The following is a 26,001-nucleotide window of genomic DNA, read 5'->3' as shown; positions in this document are numbered from 1 at the left end:
TATCTTCATAACTCGTGATTGAAGCAGCGCCCCTCCCTCCGGTCTCCACGGTGATTTGTCTTCACAGTCTCCAGTCGAAACCATCTATAACCCATGGTGTGTTCACGTCGGTAAGGACAGGCTCCCTAGCCTCCCCCTGCTGTCGCAGAGCCCCTCGCTTGCCCAGTCCGACTACAAACTAGATGTCCACAGGGGATGAATAGCATCCGTATACCTCTTAAATTATTTACAGGTCCCTTTAGTGTCTTCCTCCCCTAACTCTGTTTTGTTGCTCAGCCTTCTCGTTTACTGCTCTCTCTCTCTCTCTCCCTCCCCCCCTTCTCTCTCTCTCTCTCTCTCTTTCTATTTTAAGTAAACGTGATGTGACTGGACAGGATAGCTGCGCTCTGAGTCTGGGTCCTTAATCCAAACTCAATCTCACAGACTGAACATCCTCTAATACACGGTCGAAACACACCGGCAGTAGATGGGAAGAATCTTGACCCTTTCCCTGATTTAAGTAACCTAAGATTCCCACCACTGTTAATGAGCAATTCTAGCTCGTTAAGAGAGTGGACGCCTACTGTTCCTCTGTCAGCTGAGCCCCCCTCATTAGTGAGAGAGAGGTGTGGGAGTTCAGAAACTCCACCCTCCAGCCTCGTCCCCTCATAGCTCATTGGACCAGCCAGCCTGTGCCAGTCCCCGGGGATTCTGGGTAAAGTCACTCCTTAAAGTATAAATTACATTTTATTCATTCAGCAGACAATTTGATCCGAGTGACATGTAAGTAGTGGATGATATAGAAGTCACAGTAGAGGATCAGGAGTACTTAGATCTGACTGTTTGGGTGGCAGTTGACCTCTGACCTGCTGTAGCTGGTCACAGCTGTTCCTCTCTTACAGGCTTCTCAGTCACTCCTGTGACAGTTGCTAAAATCACACTTATCGGATTCCAACCAATTTACTTTTGTCTCTGAGCAACAGCACTGTGACCAGCTAGTCAAGACTGCAAGCCTAATTAGCTCCGTGCATGCTACGCATGCTACACTAGCAGGATTTGATGGGGAAAAACCTAATTCCTAATTACAAGCCGTGTCATTTGTTTGGGAGTCCTGGGAAAACATAGTTGTTTGTTTTGGACTTCCTTCCACAAAAGTTTCTTCCCTGTTGCGAGTGCTCTGTGTTGTCAAGGTGAGTCTGCTCTCAGATCGATGACCCCTCTCTCTCCCACCGCCTCTGGCAGCCGACCTGGTAACACTATCAGGACGTTGCTGTGACAGATATAACCGTCGGGCCCCACCACCACCCACATCTGACAGCTACACCACCCTGGGGTGGCAGGCCACGGGCGGGAGCAGCAGCGCCCGGGCCCAGGTGAAGGTGACCTGCGGTTTCTCCTCCTCTCCGAACAGCTGGGGGCGTGGCGCTTCTGGCTCGATGCCCGAGACCTGCAAGCGTCCTCTCTCGCCTGCAGGGACGGTGTGTTTCCACGATCCCAGCGTGTCCGACGGGGCATTAGTCTGGGCCTGAGTGGCGTGCGGTGGACGTCCACAGCGGGGAGACGGTTTCCGCCCTCCAGGAGCGTGTCTTTGTGGCGGGAGAAGTTAGGGCTCTCTGGCCACGATCAGTGCCCGGCTCTCTGGAGTGAAGCTGACGATACTGCCTGACTCCCTACAGACTCTACAAAGCCAGGAACAGCAGGCAGGGTTGTTTAGATGGTGCAGATTGTAACGTGAAACCCTTCTCCAGCCAGGGCCTTAACAAAAGGCCTTGTTGCCTCTCAGTCCTTAATGGAGGAGCCTCGTGCGGCTCATGGCTTCATCAGGGGTCTGTCACCCTACTCCTTTTGTTGTCCCTCCGTCCCCACGGTTACAGCCCTGTGTCCTGGCTCTGATGCGGAGCGAACCAGACCGGATCCTTGTCAAACGGTCAAAGACATTCTCTGTCATGTCTGATTTAGGCTTGTCTCAAAGCCTAAGATTTGGCTGATTAGGAAAGGTAATTGTTGGAGGAGGGTCTTGAGGGGGGTTGAGGTACGTTTAGAGTACAGAGGGAGGCCAGAAATAATGGATTATCTGTCCTCTAACTTAACCGGTATTTTTATGTGATTTGTAAGAAGTGAGTTTTAATATCTAACAGCAGATCATTAAGAACCATGTGAGAGTATCATTTAAAAATCTTTGGGAAATCTTTGCATCGTTGGCTAAACTGTCAGAGCAGCCGAGATAAAAGAGCAAATCCATGATATTGAATTGTGCTGTCTGAGTGAATTTCCTAAAATGACTAAAATACAATTTCTGAGCTTGATGTTAGGGCAAAGACAAATAAACTTCTTCCAGTAAAGGAGCTTCAAAAAGAATAAGCCCTTCTATAAAACACTGGGGAAAGTCTGCAAGTGGACAAGCTGTTAATGACGCAACTTATTGCAGGAAGATTGTCTGTTGTGTTCTATCCGATTAGCTTCTCCTTCGAAACAGCCCTTGTGTTTTCTTTACAGCTTTTTACCACACTGTCGTATTACAGTGAATCATTCCCTTGTGTATTGTACTGTACTGTGCCTCCTCCCATTCAACCCACATGTCACCATGCATTGTCCCATGAGAAACAGCTATGACACCTGTGTGCCTGTCTTTGATGTCATGAGAGGATAGCTAGGCAGATCCGGTTAAGTGTGAAACACGTTTGGTTCCAGGGGAAACAAATTCCTTCCAAACCTTAAGCAGGTTTCCTTTCTTCCTTTCTTCCTTTCTCTCTTTAGAAATGACACAAAAGACAGCTTAGAATAGATTTTAAGCTTAAAACAGAGATTTGAAATTCATCACTAAGAGAATCTCTCGTGTGTGTGTGTGTGTGTGGTTTTCTCTCCCTCCAGCGGTAAGATCTTGACAGAAGACAAAAGTAAACCCGAGACAGAGACCGAGGTGAAGAAAGCTCCTTCTGAGGTGAAGACGGTTCCCACCGAGGCGGCCCAGTTAAACGGAAACGAGAGCAAAGCGTGATCGTGGTTCAGAAGGCCTCCCCCCCATCTGATGACGAAAAGTTTCAACAAAAAAAGCAACAACAAAAAAAAAGTTTGAAAAGGGTCTGTTTTTCTTCAGTGTCTTCTATGAGTTTTCTGAACAAAAGATGAGTTTGTTAGACTTGTAGAGCGAAATATAAGACCTCATGCACATGCCTTAGAATTTTCTCCTTATTTTCTCAGTTATTTTTTCTTCACCTCTCGCTTTTTCATAGAAAACAGAAGGGGAAGTCCTCGCATCTAGACCACTCTCTCTGCCCTTCTTTTATATGTAACATCAAAGTTACCGGTCTTTAATGTGGGACAGTTAAATATCACTTAGTTAACCATGAGAGGATTGTAGCTTTACTTCAGAAAAATGCCTTTACTATGTGCACACACACAAACTCATGACATTACCCTCACTATTTCCTGTTTTGTTTTCTGTGTTATGCTGTGTTGCCATCATTATTCTGACTGCTAATGAATTATGGGTACTTTTGTAATGTTTTTTTTTTGTGTTTAAATATTGTGCAGAAATTAACTGCCTTTTATTTTATCTTCGTTTTTCCATGTGTAATTTCCAGAACTAGAGCTAGATTCTTAGCATGTCTACTTTGCAGAGTAGACAAGTGGATTCTTTCTAATGTCATAGTTTTTTTTCTTCTTTTTTGCGTTTTCTTTTTGTTTTTGAACATTTACACTGGTGTTCATCTGTCCCATGTAAACTCAACCTAAACAAAAGGAAGCAAAGCAGAAAAACAATGTCTTACTCCACAGAGAAGTCAGAGTTGGCAGTTAGGGTTGCGCAATTTGTCGCGTGAAGATTTTTATGTTTTTGTTAATGTTTTGTTTTTATTTTTGGCAAATATATGAACACACATTTTCTTTGTCTTTCCTCTCTCTGACTTTCTCACACACACACACACACACACACACACACACACACACACCTTCAAGTCCTTTTCATGAAAGTCGCCAGTTAGAAGCGCTTTGGAGACGTTCCACAGCTGAATGGTTTTGGGGGATAGCTACTTTCAAACGCAGTTCCCTAAATTGTTCCAGGTACCAGGGATCAAGCGTGGGCACGAAAAGTAGCGCTGCCAAGGAGTCTGACTTAAGGGACAATGATGTAATAAAAGCCGTAAGCCGTATAGCAAAGGTAGAATCTGAATGTACAGAAGCCCTTAAAGTAGCCTTGAAAGCGATCATAACTGTTCCCTACCTAAAGGCTTCGCCCCTTGAATTTACAATATTGTGGCTGTTGCAAACAGTAGGCTACTTCCAATTTAGATATCGGACCCAATCTCAAATAAGGGAAGAAATCTGCCTTTTATGTTCAGGAACATCTTTATTATGCATATTAACCGAGTAAATGACCAGATTACAAAAATGTCTTATTTAAGCCATAGCACTCCGTGGATACGTGGATTTAAACATTCAAAATGAAATATTAGAGTTTGTACAGTGTTTCTCATACTTTAGACTGCAAGCTTGTGCACTGTGAATGCGTGAATATCCTAGTGTGAAAACAATGTGTTCTTTGTCATAGAAAAAAACAAACATACTAGTTCGGTTCGGTTAGTTCGGTTGTGAAAGGTTTAGTTTCTAGCGCAGACGACAAAAAAAAGTTCCAAACCACGCAACAACAAAACTGAAAGAAAACAGAGACGGTGCCTTCAAAACATTTCAAAGTTGCGGCATCTATCCCCTCCTGCTGCACGGCTGTCTTGTTTTACCTCCAGGGGGCAGCAGGCGGGATTTTGCACTGACAGAGCAGCTCGTCGCTATTTTGGACGGCACCAGTCCAGAAATAGACGCTAGCTGGTCTGTTAACTGTGAAATAAACTCAGAATGGCCAGGATATTGCTCACACTGCCGTGTAAAGGGATGAAAACAAAGCTGGTATATTTTTTTCGTCGTATTTATCACAGGGCTCCTCATCTGAGGCTCCACCATGTAGTAAACATAGAATTATGTTTTTGTGTTATTCTGACATGGTGGAAAGATTAGCAAAACTAGCATGCATGTTTTTTTTCCTCTCGGATTTAAAATGTCTGAAAGCACCGAATTAGTTGTTGAGAAAACGAGTTGACGAAGGCTTTACCTGTCGTACATTGAATCTTTTGAAGTGTTCTGTAATCTGTTGTTTGGTCCAATCTTTTTTGCTTTCCTCAACCACGAAGAAATTCCTGACATTAAGTGCTTTTACTCCTTTAAGCTCAGTTATTTAATGGAGGGAGGGAATTGTCACAAAACAAATTGCTGTAATATACCCACTATGCTAATTGTCTACTGTAATTGAAACAGTGGGCAATGGGTTTTCATTTGTCCAAAACGAATAGCTCTAGTGCGGTGACGTCCTGGATACAGGTGGCCCTTAAATGTCCCACAAATGCCCTTGTGGTACCAATTTCTAATTAGGCTTGTTTTTACATGAATTGATAGACTTTAACCAGTGTACTGTGCCATGGATTGTATTTCAGGAAAGACATTGGAGAGAAACACTTTGTCCAAACTCTTAACCCTTGTGCTGCCTTCGGCTCACATGACCCAAAGGTTCATAACGAACTATCGTTGTGTTTACCCAATGTTACCCAATACAAAAACAAATAAAAATAATTTTATTTTAACCATTCCAATGTGGGGGGTCTGAGACAGCCCAACGGTTAAAAGGAAATGCTTCACTTTGTTTTTGTATGAGGTAAATTTGTCGCAATACGGCGGTGGGTCACAATGACTAATGGGTCAGAATGACCCAAAGATACTGCAGGTGAGGAGATGCTCTCCTCCTACCTCACTTCCTTGAAGTGCTCACTTATTTGGCGTCGATGGCTCGGTGAAGGGATTGTTCCGCCATATTTCTTTCACCAAATCATCTCACCACGCCAAGTCCTATCAAGGAAACGAGGGAGATGAGAGGCCTTTTCAAGTGTTTGAACAAATCCCAGATGATCTCAAGTAAGATTGTAAATGTCTTTCTCTGATAGCCGAACAGAAGCTGGAACATGCCCTGATTTTTAGTCCGACTGGGGCCTTGTCCCCTTGTAGAGTCCTTCATTCCTGTGGTAGCTTAGATCCACTATTCCCTGACTTTGGGGCCTTTTCTCTTGTATACAGATTTTTACTAAGTGAAACATTGTTATCACCTCTATCTCTCTCTTCACTGTCACTGGTGTAAATACTGAGTACTAACATAAAAAAAACACGTTTGGACTTCGCATTCTGTCAAGATTTGTGTTCAATAAAGTTAAAGAAAAAAAAGGTTGGCTGGATGTTTTTTTGTAATGAAAAGCTAACACAAAAAAATTACAAGTTTTGATAGTGTAAATGTTTCCACAAACAGTAGGATACAGTCACTTGTGGTTTTCACTCGTAATTGCTTCGATCTGATTAGATTTTCACGTCATCAGACACATCCAAAGCGATAGTAAATATTACCGCAGAAGATAATGGATGTGAAGTGCGTAGTTCTACAGTATTACGGAGGTCAGACTCGAGGAACTGGATTTAATGGCCCCGTCGCTAAGAGATCACAGATCAGTGATCAGATCAGATAGCAGTCTGATAGACTAACCTGTTGCTAGCCTGTATCCTGTAGCCTACTTGTGAAGGGACGACATCGGTTATCAGACGAGTGAAAATTGCTTCTGTATTTTGACCACTAGGTGGAGTCATTGTAACATTTAAAAGAGGCTGTGATATATGTGTGAAGGGGAAAGGGGTTTAAATATTGATAATTAATGACCTGCCGTATAAATACGGAAGGTAAATACAGCGCTATCTCACATTTCCTACTTTCTGTCTTTGACCAGAGATTCCTAAATCGTGTAAAAACAGGAATGGTTGGAAACTATGCTTAGCCAAGACTTTCATATTAAAAATCATATTCATTTATTTGTCTGAATAACAATGTGTCATTCTTCACATGGGCTTTTTCTGGTTGAAGAAATTGGTAGAATTTCGTCAAAATTAGATGTATTCTTAATTCAGGCCAGTGCAGGTGCAGTTTCAGAGTTCACCACAAGGTGGCAGATGTGAACCAGTTGTGAGCCGTTCTGGAGCTCCAACCCAACAGAAGGGAAGCTGCTCAAATTTGTCTCCTCGTGAGGGATAACACTCTACGAAAAGTAAATAGAGAGAACAGATTTTTGTCGGAGTTGAAGCCGCAGGGCCAATTTTGAACCAACTCTTTGGTTTTTCTGTCTAGAAACATAACCAGAATCAGCATAAAGACAAACAAAATAGTTACCAAAACATTTACATAAAGTTGTCCCGAAATTTCCATCCCAAATTCCAATCAGATTTGATCAGTCTGTACCAGATCAGACTGTTTGTGTTCACCAGAGCCGTTTCAAATTCTTTTGAACAGAATTGGCAACAACACATATGAGGAAACACTTGCAAATAGGTGTTAGCTGCTGTCTGTCCAACGGTCTGTCTCACTATCTACCTGTCTGTCTGTCTGTCTGTGGACCAGGCATTCTGCCCGTAAATAGGACTTGGACCCAAAGTGAGAATAGGACAGTGCAGGAGCTTGTTAATACATCTGCTCGTGTCTAAAGGCCAAATTTGGAGCTCAATTGAAGGGAGTCTGATCCTATGCCCTGTTATGAAATCTCCTGGCAGTACAGGAGTGAGAGAGAGATAAACAGGGAGAGGGAGAGATAAAGAGAGAGGGAGAGAAACAGGGAGAGGGAGGGATAAAGAGAGAGTGAGAGAAACAGGGAGAGGGGAACAGAGTGAGGGAGCAGTCCCACAGGCTTTGCCACAAATCTGTCTGGCTAGTTCAAAATGTTCCATGTGAGGAATGTCACAGAGCCCATATCCTCCGGGGCGGTTCCCTCAGCGAGGAGACGCAGATAGCATGCACATGCCTCCTCTACCAGTCTGAGGTGACCCGTAAACAACAACAAAAAAGGTTCCTGTACAATTTGGGACTAAATTACTTTTGGTGAGTGTTACTTCTCCCCCCCCCCCCCCCCCCAAGCTCAGAATGAGTCATTCTTTCACATTTACTGGGGGTCAGATGGCTGAGCGGTTAGGGAGTTGGGCTATTAATCAGAAGGTTGTTGGTTCGATTCTCGGCTGTGCCAAATGACATTGTGTCCTTGGGCAAGGCACTTCACCCTACTTGCCTCGGGGAGAATGTCCCTGTACTTACTGTAAGTCGCTCTGGATAAGAGCGTCTGCTAAATGACTAAATGTAAACGTAAAAAATAGAAAAACCATTAAGAGAAGGCAGGCAGAATGTAAGAGGTGTGTTGCTCGCCCACTCTTTCACCAGAGTCCTACTACCTCCACCATATCCCTGTTATTGCGTTTTCTCTAAACTAACCCCCTAACCCCTCACCTCACACAGACCACAAGATTAGGGTCCTTTCAGCTGAGCCTCCCCTCCCCCAGCTACAACAATGGCCCTGTGTAGACCTCAGCCCAGGGGGAGATCTCACACACAGATAGGAAAGGCCCTCCCCAGCCCTCATGCTACCTGTCTAAACACACGCCATTGTTACTGCCTCTGTGTTGCTTCAGACAAACACTGTGGTATGGGTCAGGGTTGGCTTGTTCGTAGCGGTGTGGTTGGTGCGGCTGAAAGTGAGTTGGCTATAAACAGCTAGGAGAGGCAGATTTACCTATTTGGTGGCGTTACGGTTGATGTCGGTTCTTGCTCGGCACCCGTTGTTTGTTTGCTAAAAGTCATCGTTTGTTAGCGTATCTTAGCTGTGTCAATGCACTGAATCTACTGGTTTATCCAGGTTGTGACTTAAGAAAAGTTTTGATTTGTGTGCGATAGTTGACTCCAAGCTTTTTTTGGTTCTGGGATTGTATTGTGGACAAATGTATCAATGTCGGCTGGGTTTTCTTCCATTGCTTATTTCTGGTCAAGTGATTTGTTTTTGTCCTCACAGTTTGCTTTGGTAGCAAGGCTATGATCCTCCATAAACAACCATCTCTTCTCCAAGCTCTCCCTCCCTCCCCCTCTCTCTCTCTCTCTCTCTCTCTCTCTCTCTCTCTCTCTCTCTCTCTCTCTCTCTCTCTCTCTCTCTCTCTCTCTCTCTCTCTCTCTCTCTCTCTCTCTCACTCTCTCTCTCTCTCCCCCCCCTCTCTCTCCCCCCTCTCTCTCTTCTCCCCCCTCTCTCTCCCCCCCTCTCCCTCCCTCCCCCCTCTCCCTCCCCTCTCTCTCTCTCTCTCTCTCTCTCTCTCTCTCTCTCTCTCGTCTTTAGTCTGCTCCAAAGCATGAAGCCAGCCAGCATTCCTCTCCGGAACACTCTGCCTCATCTCTCCTTCCCAACCTTTTAATCACATCAGAGTTACATCACAACACACACAGTCATATTTCCTGCCATAACTGCCCTGCCAAAACCTCTCTCTCTCTCTCTCTCTCTCTCTCTCTCTTAAAATGTAGTGTTGTTGTCACTGAGAAGGAAATGAGAGGACGGTTGACCTTTGACACTCAGGAAGTGCTCCTTCCTACTTCCTGTCTTAGAAGATATGAGTCTGGAGGTGTTGAGAAGAGAGGACTGTGTGTCAAACACATGGTAAGCTCTGTAACGTAGGGAGTCAGGTGGCTGAGCGGTTATGGAATTGGGCTAGTCATCCAAAGGTTGTTAGTTCGATTCCCGGCCGTGCAAAATGACGTTGTGTCCTTGGGCAAGGCACTTCACCCTACTTGTCTCATGGGAATGTCCCTGTACTTACTGTAAGTCGCTCTGGATAAGAGCGTCTGCTAAATGACTAAATGTAAATGTAACGTCACTAAGAACAGATACATTCCACTGGTGAGCAACGCTTTATGATAATCGTGCTGATGAAAGAGTGCGAGGCGATACATAGTGATAGATTCACAAATTACATTTACAACAGGAATACAGCAGCAATATTCGTAATAAATGTCAACATGTACGAGAGAGAAAGACAATAACAGGGTTCCTGTATGCGAGAGGAAGAAGGAATCCCATCTCAGGTGAGTCCGGCACTGTAGTGCACAACAGTAATTATCCCAGCCCAAACTCCTCCTGTTCAGAGGCAGACGGATAGATGTTAGGAACACGTCTCGTTCAACAAGATGCCGGTTTTTGATCATAACAACTGTTGCAGGGGGGATTCTTCAAAGAAATAACTTCCCACTTCACTTCCTCAGCCCAACAAAAACTCCTCTCCAAATGAATGTGAACTCAAAAGGCTTTTGCTCACAGCTGGACGCCGCAGCTGAAGGCATTGTTGCCCACACTCGCTCTCTGGCCAAAAAGAGAGAGAGATAGAGGGAGGGAGGGAGAGAGAGAGAGAGAGGGAGAGAGAGAGAGGGAGGGAGGGAAAGAGAAAAAGAGCCAAACCACAGGTACTCACATGAAAGGAGTCCAATTATTATATCTCCTGCTCTTTTTCATGCACATTTTGGAGTGGCTCACTTAATCATAAGTGTTGATGGTTTGTTTGAGTAGCCGTCACAAGGTGTGATTGCAAGTATTATCAAATGAAGAATAGATCATTTGTCAAGAGAGAACATTTGCTTTTGTTCGACGTCTCTAAAGGCCCAGGGGCACAGATGACTCTGACGATGGCAGAGTACTGCAACCACACCACTCCAAGTTTAATGTGATGGCACATATTGTTCATAATTATCAGGTACGTAATTGTGACCGTCCTTGTAAAAACGGTTTTGAAAGAATTCCAAATGATTTTGCTCCTCAAACTCACCTAACCCTAACCCCATGTACATTATCTCACATTAGCCATCTTCCAATACCTCATGATGTTTACACAAGCCTCCCATCATGGGTACAGTACACATTACACACACATCATTCACCAGAATGTGAAGAGATCACAAGCAATGTCTTCGGACAGCTGACGGACTGCTCTATGATCAACGCCATGAGATCAGACGCAGAGAGGAGGATCTCAGGTACTGACACATCAGTTCCAGCACTGTCACAGAACCCCAGGCTGGAGTGTGTGTGAATGCTCCATAAATCATGCATGCATGGCCTCATGGTGGCACCCCTGACAGTGGATGGTTCTGGCATTAAGAACGGTGGACAGTCTGATGACGAGGTGCATTGTGGGAGATGTAGTCCTACTTGTTTGAATTGGACGTGCACTGAGACACACTGTGAAGCCTGTAGCTCGAGATGAAGGGCAGATTTTCGAGGGCAGATGTTTTCCAAATGATATTTTCCAATTTGATATTACTTATTATTTGTACCAGTTATGCGTGTAATTATCTATTTTGAAATATACCACAATGTTAACAGCCTCTCCCCGTCCTCTATTCCAGATTCTGACCCTAAACATGTCTCAATAATCTCTGTTTCCTTAGTGCATCCTATTATACCATATATGCTTGGAAGATAATTGTTTGTAATTATAGTGTAGTTGTCTCAGATTTCACCCTAACACTTCATTACCCATAAGCGTCGGCGTTCTATCCCCAGACTCCTCTATTACACCAGCTCCACCATAACAGATCCTGTTTACTATGCAGCCAGTGGCTCAGTTCCTCATGTATATTTAATGAGCGTCGGGCTCATTTTAATATCACCGGACATGATTCAGGGGTGGTAAATCGCATCGCTAATGTGTTTAATTAGGTGTGATTTATCATGGCGTATTAATTATTGATAAAAAAAAAAACCCTGATGCGTGTGTGCAGTCAACGAGCTGTTGAGAAATGGAATAAGGATAATAGAACAGGGTCCAAATAAATTGCGGTGATGATCAGATGAGGTTTGTGTGTGTGTGTGTGTGCACTTGTTGGCTGTTGACAGTGTTTGTCAGTATACTGTACATGTCGATGAAAATAGTGTGTGTATCTAAAACCCTAAAAGCCAAGATCAGCAGCCTGGACCCTGGGACGAGATGAGGAGGGAGGATCAGCCTAGGGATTAGCCCCAGTAGCTTCCCTGCGGCTAGCTGTCCGTCTTTCCCAGGGAACACTGTAATATGATTACTCTGTAGTTTGCCATCGGTCCGCTGGTTAAACTCTATGGAGAGGACGGCTTGACTACCTTCTCTCCTGGACAATAGGTCCAGAGAGAGAGAGGGAGAGGGGGGGGAGAGAGAGAGAGGGAGAGACAGAGAGAGAGAGAGAGAGAGGGAGGGGGGGGGGGGGAGAGAGAGAGAGAGAGGGAGAGGGGGGGGAGAGAGAGAGAGAGAGAGAGAGAGAGAGACAGAGAGAGAGAGAGAGAGACAGAGAGAGAGAGAGAGAGAGAGAGAGAGAGGGGGAAGGGGAAGGGGGAGAGGGGGATTTCAGAGGGACGTTTTGGAATTATGCTCCACTGGGAACAGCTGGATTCTTACACTGGGAGAAGAGAGAGACGGGGGGGGGGGGTGTAGGTAAAGTATGAAAGAAGTGATTCTTTTATGTCCTGAATGGAGGGCAGCTGTACCCTTGTGCTGTAATGCTTTGGTCAGTAGAAGTGGATCAGGCAGGGGGGCAGAGTGGTGAATACCAGGGGGCCGATATACAAATGCTTTTATATGACTGTGTGCACCGCACTTACACACGAACACACACACACACACAGTAGATGCACACACACACACACACAGTAGATGCACACACTGGGGAACACACACAGGCTTTCGCATTAGTGAGGAATGTTCAGCAGTCCAGCGCTGGTCACACCTAGGTTGTTGGATCATCCCCTTGAAGAGATGCATCATGGGACAATGCTCTCCAAACACCCTGCAGTAAATCATTTCCCCCTGAAAGATCGGATGCTTCCCCCCCAGGTTCCATTTGTAGCCTCACATAACTAAGGAACACTTAAAACGGTATATTTAAAAACATACCACTTTCAGACAAATAGTAGTAATTAAAATTGAAGCCATTTTAACACAGGATTATTGTCCATTTACAGTAGTTATGTTTTTGTTGTCATGTTGGGCAAATTGATCTTGTAAACTAAGATACAGACGTTGTATCCACGTCTACACAGACCAAGGCTACAACTCGATATGTTGCTGCTCTAAAATAATATTTAGTCGCTAAAACACTGCTACTAAATTGATGTTTTGATGTCAATATAGTAGTCGAAGAACGTACTGTTTATGTGCAAACACAAACTAATCTGTGGCTTACAGACCACATTCACAAGATCACCTCACACAATCACCTTGTTTCACAGGAACACTCACGAAGGGCACTGAAAACACACATCTAGCAATGTTTGTTTGACGATGCCAGCATCGATCATCACTACCTTTGTCTCAACTGTATTGAATAGACACGGTTCTGTATAACCGCAGGGACAATGGCCTCTCCAAGTAGGGGACCGGTGAAAGAAAGTTTATAAAATGTCGCCTGAATGGGAACCCCAGGGAATCTTCTTTTAAAGGGGTTTTAATGTTCATCCTGCCCCTCTCCCCGGCAGCCTGCCCAGGGTTCCTCTTTGGAAAGATGGACGCAAAAGGCTGGATAACTCCCAAAACCTCATTAGCCCACAGCCAAAGGTGCATCTTCAAGACAGAGGCTGGTGGCCAAAGTGGGAAGAGAGAGAGAGAGAGAGAGAGAGAGAGAGAGAGAGAGAGAGAGAGAGAGAGAGAGAGAGAGAGAGAGAGAGAGAGAGAGAGAGACAGAGAGACAGAGAGACAGAGAGACAGAGAGCATGCTGGGACAATATCAAAATGATTTTTGATATTTTTGATTCTGTGCTATCATATGACTTACAGGGAAGAATGTCTGTTGTGTGTGCGTGTGTGTGTGTGTGTGTGTGAGTGAGAAGCGTGAGTGTATCTGTGCTTGTGTGTGGACGAACAGTGTGTGTGTGTGTGTGTGTGTGTGAGTGTGTGTGTGTGTGTGTGTGTGTGTGTGTGTGTGTGTGTGTGTGTGTGTGTGTGTGTGTGTGTGAGTGTGAGTGTGAGTGTGAGTGTGAGTGTGAGTGTGAGTGTGAGTGTGAGTGTGAGTGTGAGTGTGTGTGTGTGTGTGTGTGTGAGTGAGTGTGTGTGTGTGTACAAGAAAGACTGATGAATTGACTTGGAGCGTTGATGACTGTGGTGAATGAGAACACAGTTGGTTCAGAGGCGTCTCCTCTGGGTTCATGGTGGCTCTGTATTTATAAGACCACCAACACTATTGGCAAAATCATTTTTACTAGGATTTCCCCCCCCCCGTCAAGAAAGACATTACTTTGCAATTGGTCAATTTTCCATCTTTTGTATTAACCATCTCCAGTATTGACTTCAATACTAAGCTATTGCACGTGTGGCTGGCGACTAGCAACACAGTCTGCCTCAGATAGTCTGCAGACATTCTCCTCCCAATAATTCTTCATTTTAGTCATTTTTTGCAGACGCTCTTATCCAGATCTTCAATTTGTAGTTTTCCTGAGAGTGTCCTGGTCCTACTGAGCAGGGTGGTAATGTCTTGATGAGCTGAGAGTTTAGGCTGGTTATACGTGACAATCCAAGACTGTCTGTGAAAGCCTTTGTGACATTGCTTATAAAAACAAATGACACATAATGAATGTGACTGTATTTATGTGAAAGCCTGGGTATTAGCCAAGAAGTAGCATCCATAAGGACAGCAGTGTGCAATCCTCACACAACATGACTCATCATCAGTAATGATGCATGACGGCTCATTCAAGTAGCCTGTGTATCGCCAGTCAACTCCTAATTCCTCAAACGGCAACACTGTACATTAGACAGATGTCTATTGAGACATAATAAGTGCTTCTAGTGGCATCTCGCATGTGCCCCGCCCCAAATCTACCATTGTGTTTACGTTGCAGACTAACAAGCTTGTATGGAAGTTGCAGGATGTCCCTTTTACTGTAGCTGTGAGATCACATTGGATTTATAGTGTTTAAGTCAGCGCACATTTTAGGTGGCAGGATTTGTGATGGGGAGGCCTGTCATAGAGTAGAGTAGAATACAGTAGAGTAGACTTCTGAGGTCACTGCATTTGCTTCCACCCTCACTGTAAGTCTCACTGGGTAAACAGAGGCACGAGAGATAACTGATCTTTCCAGAGCCCAGCTTGAGATAGGTCCACTGGTGTGCTGTTATCCTGTCTTGATTTTCTCACTAGAAAACCGACTCCCTGGAAATCTCAGGTAACGCAAATGTTTAAATAGGTTTAAATATGTGATTTATTAATGAGGCTGTTATCCGTGACACGTCCGTGCACATTTGGCACTTTCTAATTCCTGCGTGTCCATCACCTGTTCAGTGACGAGAGGAAACCAAACGTCTTGAGTCTTTATAGCGGGTAACTGAATATAAAAGAGTTGTGTGTAATCTGAGCCACTGTTAAAGCAGTATTGACAACATTCGAGTGGGGTCAGTTAGGTCTCCTCTTCCTGTTCACTAACGTGATGGGTTTGAGAATCTACGTGTTCATCGAAATGCATAGAAGTTGAGTTCCCTCAACAACAAAATCCCTCTCCTTCCCCCCAGCTCACCCACCAGCATACCCTCAGCTTGTTGGAACACAAGGCAAACTAATGGAACATTCCGGAAGAGTTTCAGGATACTACAAGATCAGAGCGTTTTTCAACCACTATAGCTGAGCTGTAGCCATTAAGGGCACAATGCCCTTCACCTGAAACTGACCACACAACTGGGTTTGGCCAACTGCCATTCTTTGGTCCAAGACTAGACAAGGGGACTATTGATTAAGTATCATCCTAACTGTGGTACTTTGTCCTTTGAGCGGACAGGTGAAGGCTTGGCTGAAGGTGTGGAATGGAGAAGCAAATAGGCATCTGGTAAATAAAACACCTATGTCAACATGACCATCTCACCCATTAACCAGAAGTAGTTTATACCCCCTTCTTGAAGAAATGTCAGTAAGAAGAGAGACAGAATATAAAAAGTTGTGGCCCTCAATTGAGGTGTCACTGAAGGGCCAATTTGTTTTTCCGATAAATAATATCTAGAAATATAAACTGTCACCTAAAAAAATCAAACTACCTATGTCTTAAGTCTTCCAAAGATAGATCTGCCAGATATAGATTTGGCCTGTTCAAATTATGGAATGTTGTTGGTCTACAGATTACGTACTACAGGAAATCCCGGTAAAAAAGCCAAACAGTTGATTGTGCTTGATTGACAGATTGCCTGTGACTGTTTTGTTGTTTCCAGAACATTTCAATTTTTAAACACTCCTCAGACAGATTCTCTGGCTCGCTGTGTGCACGCTCACGATGAGAGCCGGAGAGGTCTGAACCAAATCCACCAAAGGTCAAAGGTGAGGGTCGGGGGTCAGGGGGGCTGGGCTCCAGGGCCATGCACGCCCCCAGATTTACACAAGTGTAAAAAGAGTCCATTCAGTTGGAGTGTATGGACAGGGTTTCACAAAGATTCACTGTGGGGCCCTTACATACCTAACCCCCCCCCCCCCTGCTCCCTCTCTGTAGCACACCAGACTCAGAGAGACAGACAATGGAAGTGTTTCTGCTAATCACAACCACATATTATTTCACCTGAAACACTTCCTTCACTCTCCAAAGAGAAATATGAACTTAAAAACATTGATTTTACCCATGTGTGGGTACCTTGTAGCAAAAACCAAATCAGAGACTTGGTCTCAGAAGGTTTTGAGCTTTCAGGTTTCTGAGATGTGCTTGTTTTTACCCAGGCCGTCCTTTCCGTGTTCCCTGGATGATTCTGATACTTACACAGTGTTCAATGATTCTGATGGCTCAGATTATCTCTCAGCATTAATTGGGATTTGGACTTTATCGCTGTAATTAGCCCCACACTTTGAATTTGCTAGCAAACTAGCAATTACTGTGAAACGTCACAACTCATTATCACCCTCCAATATCACCCTGATCCTTCAACCCATGCTGTAGTTGTTTTGTGTGCAATGAAAGTGAATTAATTCATCACTACAAACGGTGTTAAAAGTGCTAGATGACTTCCTTTCTTTGACATTGTATTTTTGTCATTCTGAAATAAGGAGAGACTAAATACTGTTGTAGCCACTCTACAATAAATACTTACTGAATCACCTCTAACTAGGCCTTTATCTATTGGAAATTTTGATATTGAACTACAAAACACAACGCTTTTTTCCTAGAAATATTATTTTTATTTATGTACCCCTGCATTGTTTTCAAGCGTACTGACTGTATGGTGTTGTAATTTAGCACTCGTCTTCCTTTCCCTGGGTAAAATGGGGATTAAATTGAGATTAAGGCAGTGCCTTTTTTCTTTCTCCATGGGTAAGCCTACACAGCATGCAGCTCAAAGGTGATGAGGCGCGCTCTGTGATCCTCGCTCGGATGAAGCAAAAAACTCTCAACGCGCCGCCGCAAATTAAAGGAGAGGGAAACCACACTTAAAGCCCTCAGCTCGCGCTTTACATTTAGATTTTCTTTTTCTTTCACGTTGGCTGATACAAAACGACATACCTGTTACTTGTGACTGTGTTCAATGTGTTAATCGTTTGTGGAAATATTATAGTTAAAAAAATTTTTTGTCAGCTAGTATAACTAAGTATGCTCCAATATGTTACATGACTGACTTACTATATAATGGCCTATATATTTTTTTCTTTTAAAATAATATATGAATACAGTCAGCTAGTGTTTACAATGAATGCAGTTGCAGTGAAGGATAAAGAGACGCTGATAAGATGTAAATTCTGGAGAAGGCAGGCCGGAAGGAGTCACGACAATTATAAAAGGGTTGACTCGGTTTTATTAGCTCGACGTCGGATCATGCCACCAATCCACAACAGAGTGGCTAGCATGAGTGAAGACTCTCTCTTGCAAGAGTGCTTAAATACAGTATCTGGACATGTTCAAACATAGAATGCACAAAATCGCTTACTTAACGGGTCTTCAGTGGTCAGTACACTGATACACTAGAACGTTCAGCAGGTGAAGTGGTCGTTAATCACATAAGCCTCATTTGTACATGATTTTCCTCACTGTCTCCCCACTGTCTGGACTGCATGCTATATTCTGCTCAGAGGGAGCCTTGCTGTATGACCTCTTGACCTTACAAAGACACACGCTGTACATGTACCCAGAAACTCTGCCTTACAGACGCTGAAGCATCTCTTAGAAGGGTTAGCTTTTTGGCTGGAGTCCAAAACACAGGAATTCATTGAGTTGACAGTGAACTGAAGAAGAAATAGTAAAGAAACTATAACGATTATAGAGATAACAAAATCTAAATACTTTTTAATTTTTTCTCTCAAAAGGTTTTCCGTACATTTGATAAAGAACCCATAATAGTCTACTAAATCATTCCAATAGGGATCATTTCATTCATTTATTTTAATTTCATTATAACAGTGGATATGGTTATCAAAAACGGAATCGTCATTGTTGTTATTAATAGTCTTCTTAATATCGTTAACATTACTGTCGTGCTATATTTGTCGTTGTTTTAACTGTGAATCTCAACACTATCTTTACTTCCCAATTCCCATTACAACTCAACATTTGTAAGCCCCTAGGTGTCTCACTTTCGCAGTGTTTGGATGGATTCAGGAGAGACGAGTGACTCGTTGCGTTGACGTCACCATTGTGTTGATTTGCTAACCCGAGAGGAGAGAGGAGTTAGTGCGTGTATGAGAGCGGGTACTGTGAACCGCGTTACTATGCTGTAGCCCCTATAACCACACATACGGAATCAAAACGTGCATCTTAGGTGAGTACTGATGTGGGCGCGTGTAGCTAACTTGCTAGAATCAAGTGACAAAACCGGTTCTCTGCATGCGTACAGTTGGGTTAATGTGCACTTTCATTCACGTTGGGAATGTTTATATTCATTTATAGTAATTGGCGTTCCAACTTCAACCCACGTCAAGTTACAGTGCGGCGACTTCTGGTGCAACAATGTGGCAAACAAACTTTACGTCTATCTGCTTGTGGCTGAAGAGTTTCGATTACAAATGTTGCCTGTCAAAATAAAGCTTTGATTGTGTGTGGCTAAAAGGCGGTGAAGTTCCTGCTAACACTTTACATCGGGCATGTAGAGATGTGAGGTTGACGTAACCATCTGTTTTAGTATTCGGGAGATCGCAGCAGCAGAACGTGAGGTCTGGCTTTACATTGGAAACCAGACAGTGACGCGAGTCCATGTGGTTTGTTCAGAAATCGTTAGTATCATCTCAGATATAATGTAAGAGCTCAAAACGACACTTCATGTCGCTCTTATTTTCCTGGAAGTTAAAAAGCGAAAAAATGACGCACTCGATGTGCTAAGACAGTCGTATTGACAATCACGAACACCGGTGTGCATGTCTAAAATGTATTTGAGAGCTGAATATTGTAGGCTAGCCGATATCAGAGACCTATTTCAGCGGGACTGCTGCTATTCCATTGATTTTAACCTAATATGGCCTTATTGAGTAAATAACGCTTATCTTTAAGTAGCCTAGAGAATTTTTCACAGATGTGATGGCGAATTGATTTCTTATCGAGGGTCTCTAATCTTGAGACATGATGACATGTCTAATTAAAATGCTCTGAAGCTGTAATCACTTTACTTCAAACGATTACACCTGTTTGTTAATCAGAATTGTGCCGTATTGAATGAGAGTAGCCAGTCCTTGCGTGGTGTATTTTGGTGTCCTTTACCTGTATTTACTTTAGGGGACTCCATATCGCTAAGAGTGAGTAGGTTAGCCTACTGTTAGTTATTGAGCAAACTGTGTATAGTCTGTCTGGGGCTATGTTCCACGCGGTGTTTTTATTGTTTATTCGTCAGTAAGCTACAGGACGGCTTGGCTAATATTGCGCGTACAGGAGACTAAGTAGCATACAGTTCGCGTAGCCTAACCCGGGGTCTTGATTTGATCGATCACTGTTAGCGTTGATGGTTGATCAGTTTATATTATAACTGAAAACAGACCATCGCCTCATTGTAAGGGTGTATATTGCACATGTACACATGAGCGCTGAATTATTTGACTGTGGAAACATTAACGCGCCGTTTGGACGCACCGCTGTCTCCTACCATAGCCTACATATTTTCGGGGCTTGGCGTTTAAAATGTCTTCCAAATGAAGAAACTTTAATGTTCTTTTGTTTGCCTGATTCAAGTTTATAAACTCAATGTTATATACGTATACCCGAAGCTAATATTGCCTACACACTGTGATCAGGCGATGCCCGTAAGCAATTTTTTTTGTCGTGAATCGAACGTCGGGGTTTCCACACAGTCTATGGGTTTTGTTTAAAACATAACCCAAGTTAAAACTATTTTAGTCAAAAGCTTAGTTTAGCTAATATATTGTATGTAGATCACTTGTAGGTCAACTGAAGTCTTATTCTCTAATGCCCACAAATTATATATCCATTGTTCATCTGCCTGCCAACTGTTGACATGTTAGAAAAGCTTATTTAGGCCTAATCGGTGACGTTATTAAACCGTCTATAATAGTAATAAATCAGACCTCAGTAGCATATCATTTTCTTTACAGAAGCTTCGTGTTCAAATACTAAGTCATGTATGTATACTGGCATGTCATATCCTAAATAAACGGATGCAGTTTGGTTTAAAATAAAGCAACCAATAGGCTAATGTAGGCTATTTATTTTTTATATTGATAACCATTAGGTCAGTGGGTTAATTGTTATGGTATATGTCTGTCAGTTTTCATCTCTGTTGTGTAATCTACTCAACAGCTTTATTATTAAGAGCGGTTCTCGTTTTCACATCCATGCCGTTTTCAGGTCCCCAAATTCACTTGTCATTTTTCGATCATTGCCTGCTTCCCGCGATTAAATTACAATTTGAAGCCAATAATATACGTGGACTATACAATTTAAACACTTTGTTTAACCGATAACTTCTCCTTTTTTTATTCTACTGGTTCTGGGATCATCGAGGCTAACTCGAGTTAAACGCAATAATGTGTTTAACTCGAGTGAGTGCAGAGCAACACGTATTGCGTAACAAAGCCAAAGAAGTCAGCAATGACTCTTGCGTTTTTGGCGTGTACGAAATATTATCTCGCTGGTGCTGCGCCGCGGTTGTGCTTTTGCGACATCCTCCGTTTCACCGATTCTTGGCTCCCGCTCGCTGCTCTCCCCCTCATCGCCTCGCTGCTCCTGTTTGTGATGGGAATACAGAATAAGATGCCATTTCATTTCAGAATGGGTGTAGATGGTCTTTGTGAACCAAGCATCAATGCGTTCTGACAAAGACAAGCGTGTCACGAGGCTCTGCCCGCTCGTGGTTCTCTACAACATCCACCTGTCACATTACTATAAATGAAGGGGGAAAGATGGGTTAATTTTCAATGAGACTTATATGGTGAAAGGCAAATAAAACACTAGCTTGTTCAGGATGATTGAGTCTAAGGCTTTGCCTTAAATTCTATTAGATTTCTATCTTCAGTCTCCAGTAGGAGACACGGAATAGAAATGGGAATATTTTCATTTATTTATCTGTTAATATGCTAGGCCAATATGTAATATTGGGAGTCAGGTGGCTGAGCGGTGAGAGAGTCGGACTAGTAATCCGAAGGTTGCCAGTTCGATTCCCAGTCATGCCAACTGACGTTGTGTCCTTGGGCAAGGCACTTCACCCTACTTGCCTCGGGGGAATGTCCCTGTACTTACTGTAAGTCGCTCTGGATAAGAGCGTCTGCTAAATGACTAAATGTAAATGTAAATGTAATATCATGTTCAAATTAACCTCGTTATAAATGCGATACATGACCAAATGTGTTTGTTTCCCATTTAAAAAAACTAAAAACATTTTAAATAATGATCAAGCATTTACCAAATACTGTCATTTAAAAATGTATAATTTTATATGTAATTAATTAATTTAAAAAACACAAGCCATAATGTACACCACTTTTGAATTAAAGTTTTAGTGACACTTCCAATCGTTTTTTTGGATGTGATGAGATGCCAAAAAAAAGAAGGCAAAATGCCTCCAAAATGTGTCATGTGTCTACGACGCATCATGCTGACCTCTACGTCTCTCCCATCTCTCCAGACTGAATTTATCTTGCTTGCAAAGATAACTGAACAAACTGCAGAGGGACAGCGATCCTCATGAGTAGGCCTGGTGGAGCTCAGCGATATGGATTTGACTAAAATGGGTATGATTCAGCTGCAGAACCCCAGCCACCCCACTGCTCTACTGCAGAAGGCCAACCAGATGCGCCTGGCTGGGACTCTGTGTGACGTGGTCATCATGGTGGACACCCAGGAGTTCCACGCCCACAGGACCGTGCTGGCCTGCACCAGCAAAATGTTCGAGATCCTGTTCCACCGTAACAGCCAGCATTACACCCTGGACTTCCTGTCGCCAAAGACCTTCCAGCAGATCCTGGAGTACGCCTACACCGCCACCCTCCAGGCCAAGGTGGAGGACCTGGACGACCTGCTCTACGCGGCCGAGATCCTGGAGATCGAGTACCTGGAGGAGCAATGCCTGAAGATCCTCGAGACCATCCAGTCCTCGGACGACAACGACACGGAGGTCAGCATGAACGACGGAGGGGGGGAGGACGAGGACGAGCGCAAGGGCCGCAGCGGAGGCAAGAACGCCAAGAAGCATTCCATGGAGGGGGGTTACCTTTCTGTGGCCCAGCAGGCCTCGGCCCTGGCCGGCATGGTGGACCAGAGCCCGTCCGTCTCCACCTCCTTCAGCCTCTCCACCCTCAGCCCCACCAAAGCTGCGGTGGACAGCCTGATGAGCATCGGACAGTCTCTCCTCCAGCAGGGCTTCGGAGGAGACCACCTGACGCACGGGAACTCCCACCAGCAGTTCATGAACGACATCAAGACGGAGATGATGCAGGTGGACGAGGGCGGGAACGGCCACGAAAGCCCTCGCGCCGTGGAGTCCAGCGCCTCCAGCAACGGGGAGAGGAGCGGCGAGTCGGACCGCAACCGCGACGGGCCGGGGACTCCCACCAGGACCAGCGTGATCACCAGCGCCCGCGAGCTGCACTACGTCAGGGAGGACGGCACGGCCGAGCTGCAGCCCGACCCGGCTCAGATGGGCCTGGAGGCCATGGCCGGCATGACTGAGAAGCACCTGGCCTCGCTCTACTCCCTGCCTCCCAACCACAAGAACGAGGCCCTGATGATGCCGTCCTCCATGGCCTCCTCCCTGCACATGTCCCCGGCGCTGGCCATGTCCATGGACTTCAGCGCCTACGGTGGGCTGCTCCCCCAGAGCTTCATCCAGAGAGAGTTCTTCAACAAGCTAGGAGAGCTGGCTGCCGGGATCAAGCCAGACAGCAGGAACCAGAACGAGAGATGCAACGTGTGTGGGGCTGAGCTGCCTGACAACGAGGCTGTGGAGCAGCACAGGTAAGGAAGACTTGGGTTTTGGTTTTTTATTTAATTTGTTGAATGTTTCGCACAAACGTTCTCTTGGGGCGTTTATTGCCTGAGCAGTGTCAACGTTTCTTCCGTGGGTCACAGCAAGTTTTATTTTTTTTCAAATTCATTCATTCATGTGTAGTGTTTGTAGTATGAGAATGGAAAATGCAAGTCAGAAGGGTGTTACATGATTTGGATGTTTGCATATTGTATTTTGCGGGAAATGGTTATCAGTTGTTGCAATTGCTAGGTAGCCAAATTATAATGTGGCTAATTGATAATCCATTTTATAAATAATCTTGGGTAATTTTGAGATTAAGGATTATGCACTAGACTGCATAATGGTCTTTAACCATAATTTTTGTGAATGTCATAAGGTGTAAAGAGTAGGCCTACTTGGTGTTTATTGCAGATGATTGTGGTGTGGTATATTCAAAAGTAGGGAGCTGGTCTGAAATTGTATACATTCTATCTGGTTTAGAAGATGCAGATTTCTTATAACAGATTTCTTGCCGTAGTCCAAACTGCATCCAATGAAATGTTTCATGTCCTGGTATGAAATGATACGCAGCACAACGTGATATTTTACAACAACAACAAAACAGAGTGTCTCTCTCGCTAGCTTAAAAACACACACACACACACACACACAGACACACACACACACACACGACCAGTCTCAGTTCAAGGCCGCAGGATGCAAAACGCACCCCAACCCCCTCCCGATCGCTATCATCTGTGAATAAGTTTGTTCTCTATCTGCCGGCTCTGAAACCAAAGCTGTGTTTGGAGGTTGGTGACCGCCGGCCCAGAGGTCACCTCCCCTGATGACTTCCAGACGTGTTGGGGTGACGAGCTAGCCGCCCAGCCAGGCTGCTGGCAGAGCCCATTAGTTGCACCTGGCCTAGGGAGGGGGGTAATAGGAAGCAGCACCACCTCAGCCCCCATTTACACCCCATCCAGCCAACCCCTGACCCCCACGGTGTGGCCAGCGATGGTGACCTGGCCCCCCCAACCTCCAGCACCCAGGAGGGTGGAGCGGGGGACAAGGAGGGCCCTATTAGCTTTATGAGTGAGCCAGACTGTCCTGGACAGGAAATGAGGCCTGCGTAGCGCGGGCTTGAGCCCGACCTCTGGAGCCTGACCTCCGGGACTCACGGCTGGCCCCTGTTTCTCGTCAGGGAGGCGGGGAGTGAGGAGGGCGGGGAGGCGGGGAGTGAGGAGGGCGGGGAGGCGGGGAGTGAGGAGGGCGGGGAGGCTGGGGGGTTCAGGGTTTGGGGGTCTGAGGTTACGGCAAGTAAACAGACAGTCTGCTGCTGTTCAGCCTCTAGCAGGCCACGGCACGAGCGCCCATGCTGACTGCTGGCGTCTGCAGGTTTCAGGCGGTGTAGAAACGAGATCTGAATGAGAAAAAAAAAAGGGTTTCGATTGTCACAACACGGCCAAGGAAAATGGTGGAAGTGGATGTGCATATGGGGAAGTCTAACGTGTTGTGGTATTTTAAAGAGCTGTTGCAATTTCCAAGTTGGTGTGCTCACAAGTAGATACAGTATTGAGATTAAATAGACAAGCAACCCAGAAATACTGCAAGGAGTTTGGGTTTAACTCGCGATTGATTAAGAGCTCACACGTACAGCTGTTTGAGATTACACCGAAAACAAACACGGAATTGTGACAAAGTAGTCTACTATTCTAGGTAATTTCAGGAAGGGCTATTTTTAACAAGTGAGGTCAATGACATTTGAAAAAAAGACAGCTAATGAATTATGACACTTTAGCAGGTAACTACAGAATTGAACAACTTCCCTCTGCCATTGCGAATTAACTTGTACTGTACGTGTTAACGTAATGAGGAATGATTTCTCTTAGTATTGGCTGGCTAGTAAGGACAGGAATGTACTGGGTTCACAGCTGCCTGTAAACAGTTTGAATGTTTTCCATTGTGGACCGGTGGACTTGCTCATCTTGAAATGTTTGTACTAATCACTTGGAATGCACACAGGTTAAAGTTCACCTGAGGTCCCTGCGAACACACAACACACTGAGTCAAGATTGTCTCAAGTCTGACTCAATTCAGGCAGCCCATTTAACAAGCTGCCCGTTTGTCGAGTACTTAATCCATGTAGTGCCATGTTCCTTGTGAAAATGATAGACTGATTTGTTTAGGAGGATGGCCTTGCAAATTCTCCCTACCTGAAAGGTATTCAAACGTGCTGTTGTAAGGTATACTATTTGAATGACAAATAGTATACCAAATCACAAACTATGAACACGTTTCGAGCAAATTTACCTGAAAAGACTGTTTTGCTGTGTCAAAGCCAACAGTGGTTCACAAAAAGGCCCTTCGAATATGTTGGTATTTTTTGCGTTGATGTTTAATGCGCACACAGAGAAAGAGGCAGGCTGTTGTGGTCGCAAGACTGTATGTAAACGTGCTCCCTGAGAGGTGAATTCTGCCTCGTGTAGAAGGGTTGCCCATGTTTTAGAGAGAGTTTCGTCAATCCACCAGAGCTGGGAAATCTGGGATCAAAGGAGACTTCCAAACCGTTTCATGCATTGATCTGTCTGCTTGGCTGGCTGGAATACTAATGTGTTCATTTAGATTAGCAGATACTCCACGACATCCTTTCATATCGTGTGGCTCGTTCTACCCATTCCTCTGACAGACTCGAGTCGATTCAAGTATAAAAATCGAAATGTTTCATCATAAGTAGGTTTTAAAGATGGAATATGTCCAGATGAACGATTAGCTGAATCAGGACAG

At 44.5% G+C, this 26,001-nt stretch overlaps 2 protein-coding genes across 3 annotated transcripts in view; both read left to right on the top strand.

The window, feature by feature from the left end:
- The window catches only part of ncam1a (neural cell adhesion molecule 1a), a 148,946-nt gene extending 145,383 nt beyond the window's left edge, over positions 1-3,563 (top strand). For both annotated transcript variants that reach the window (XM_067228798.1, XM_067228797.1), the window contains one exon: positions 2,851-3,563. In XM_067228798.1, the coding sequence (XP_067084899.1) occupies positions 2,851-2,977 (127 nt within the window). In that variant the 3' untranslated portion in view covers positions 2,978-3,563. The remainder of the gene's footprint in view (positions 1-2,850) is intronic.
- Positions 3,564-18,492: 14,929 nt separating this feature from the next.
- zbtb16a (zinc finger and BTB domain containing 16a) lies at positions 18,493-23,229 on the top strand. The gene is made up of 2 exons (XM_067229151.1): positions 18,493-18,591; positions 21,898-23,229. Exon 2 carries the CDS (start codon positions 21,985-21,987, stop codon positions 23,227-23,229), a length of 1,245 nt encoding a protein of 414 aa, XP_067085252.1. The 5' UTR covers positions 18,493-18,591; positions 21,898-21,984.
- Positions 23,230-26,001: the final 2,772 nt, after the last annotated feature.

Source organism: Osmerus mordax, chromosome 25, assembly GCF_038355195.1.
Source record: "Osmerus mordax isolate fOsmMor3 chromosome 25, fOsmMor3.pri, whole genome shotgun sequence".
NCBI classification, from domain to species: domain Eukaryota; kingdom Metazoa; phylum Chordata; class Actinopteri; order Osmeriformes; family Osmeridae; genus Osmerus; species Osmerus mordax.
This window is presented reverse-complemented; position numbering and strand designations above follow the sequence as displayed.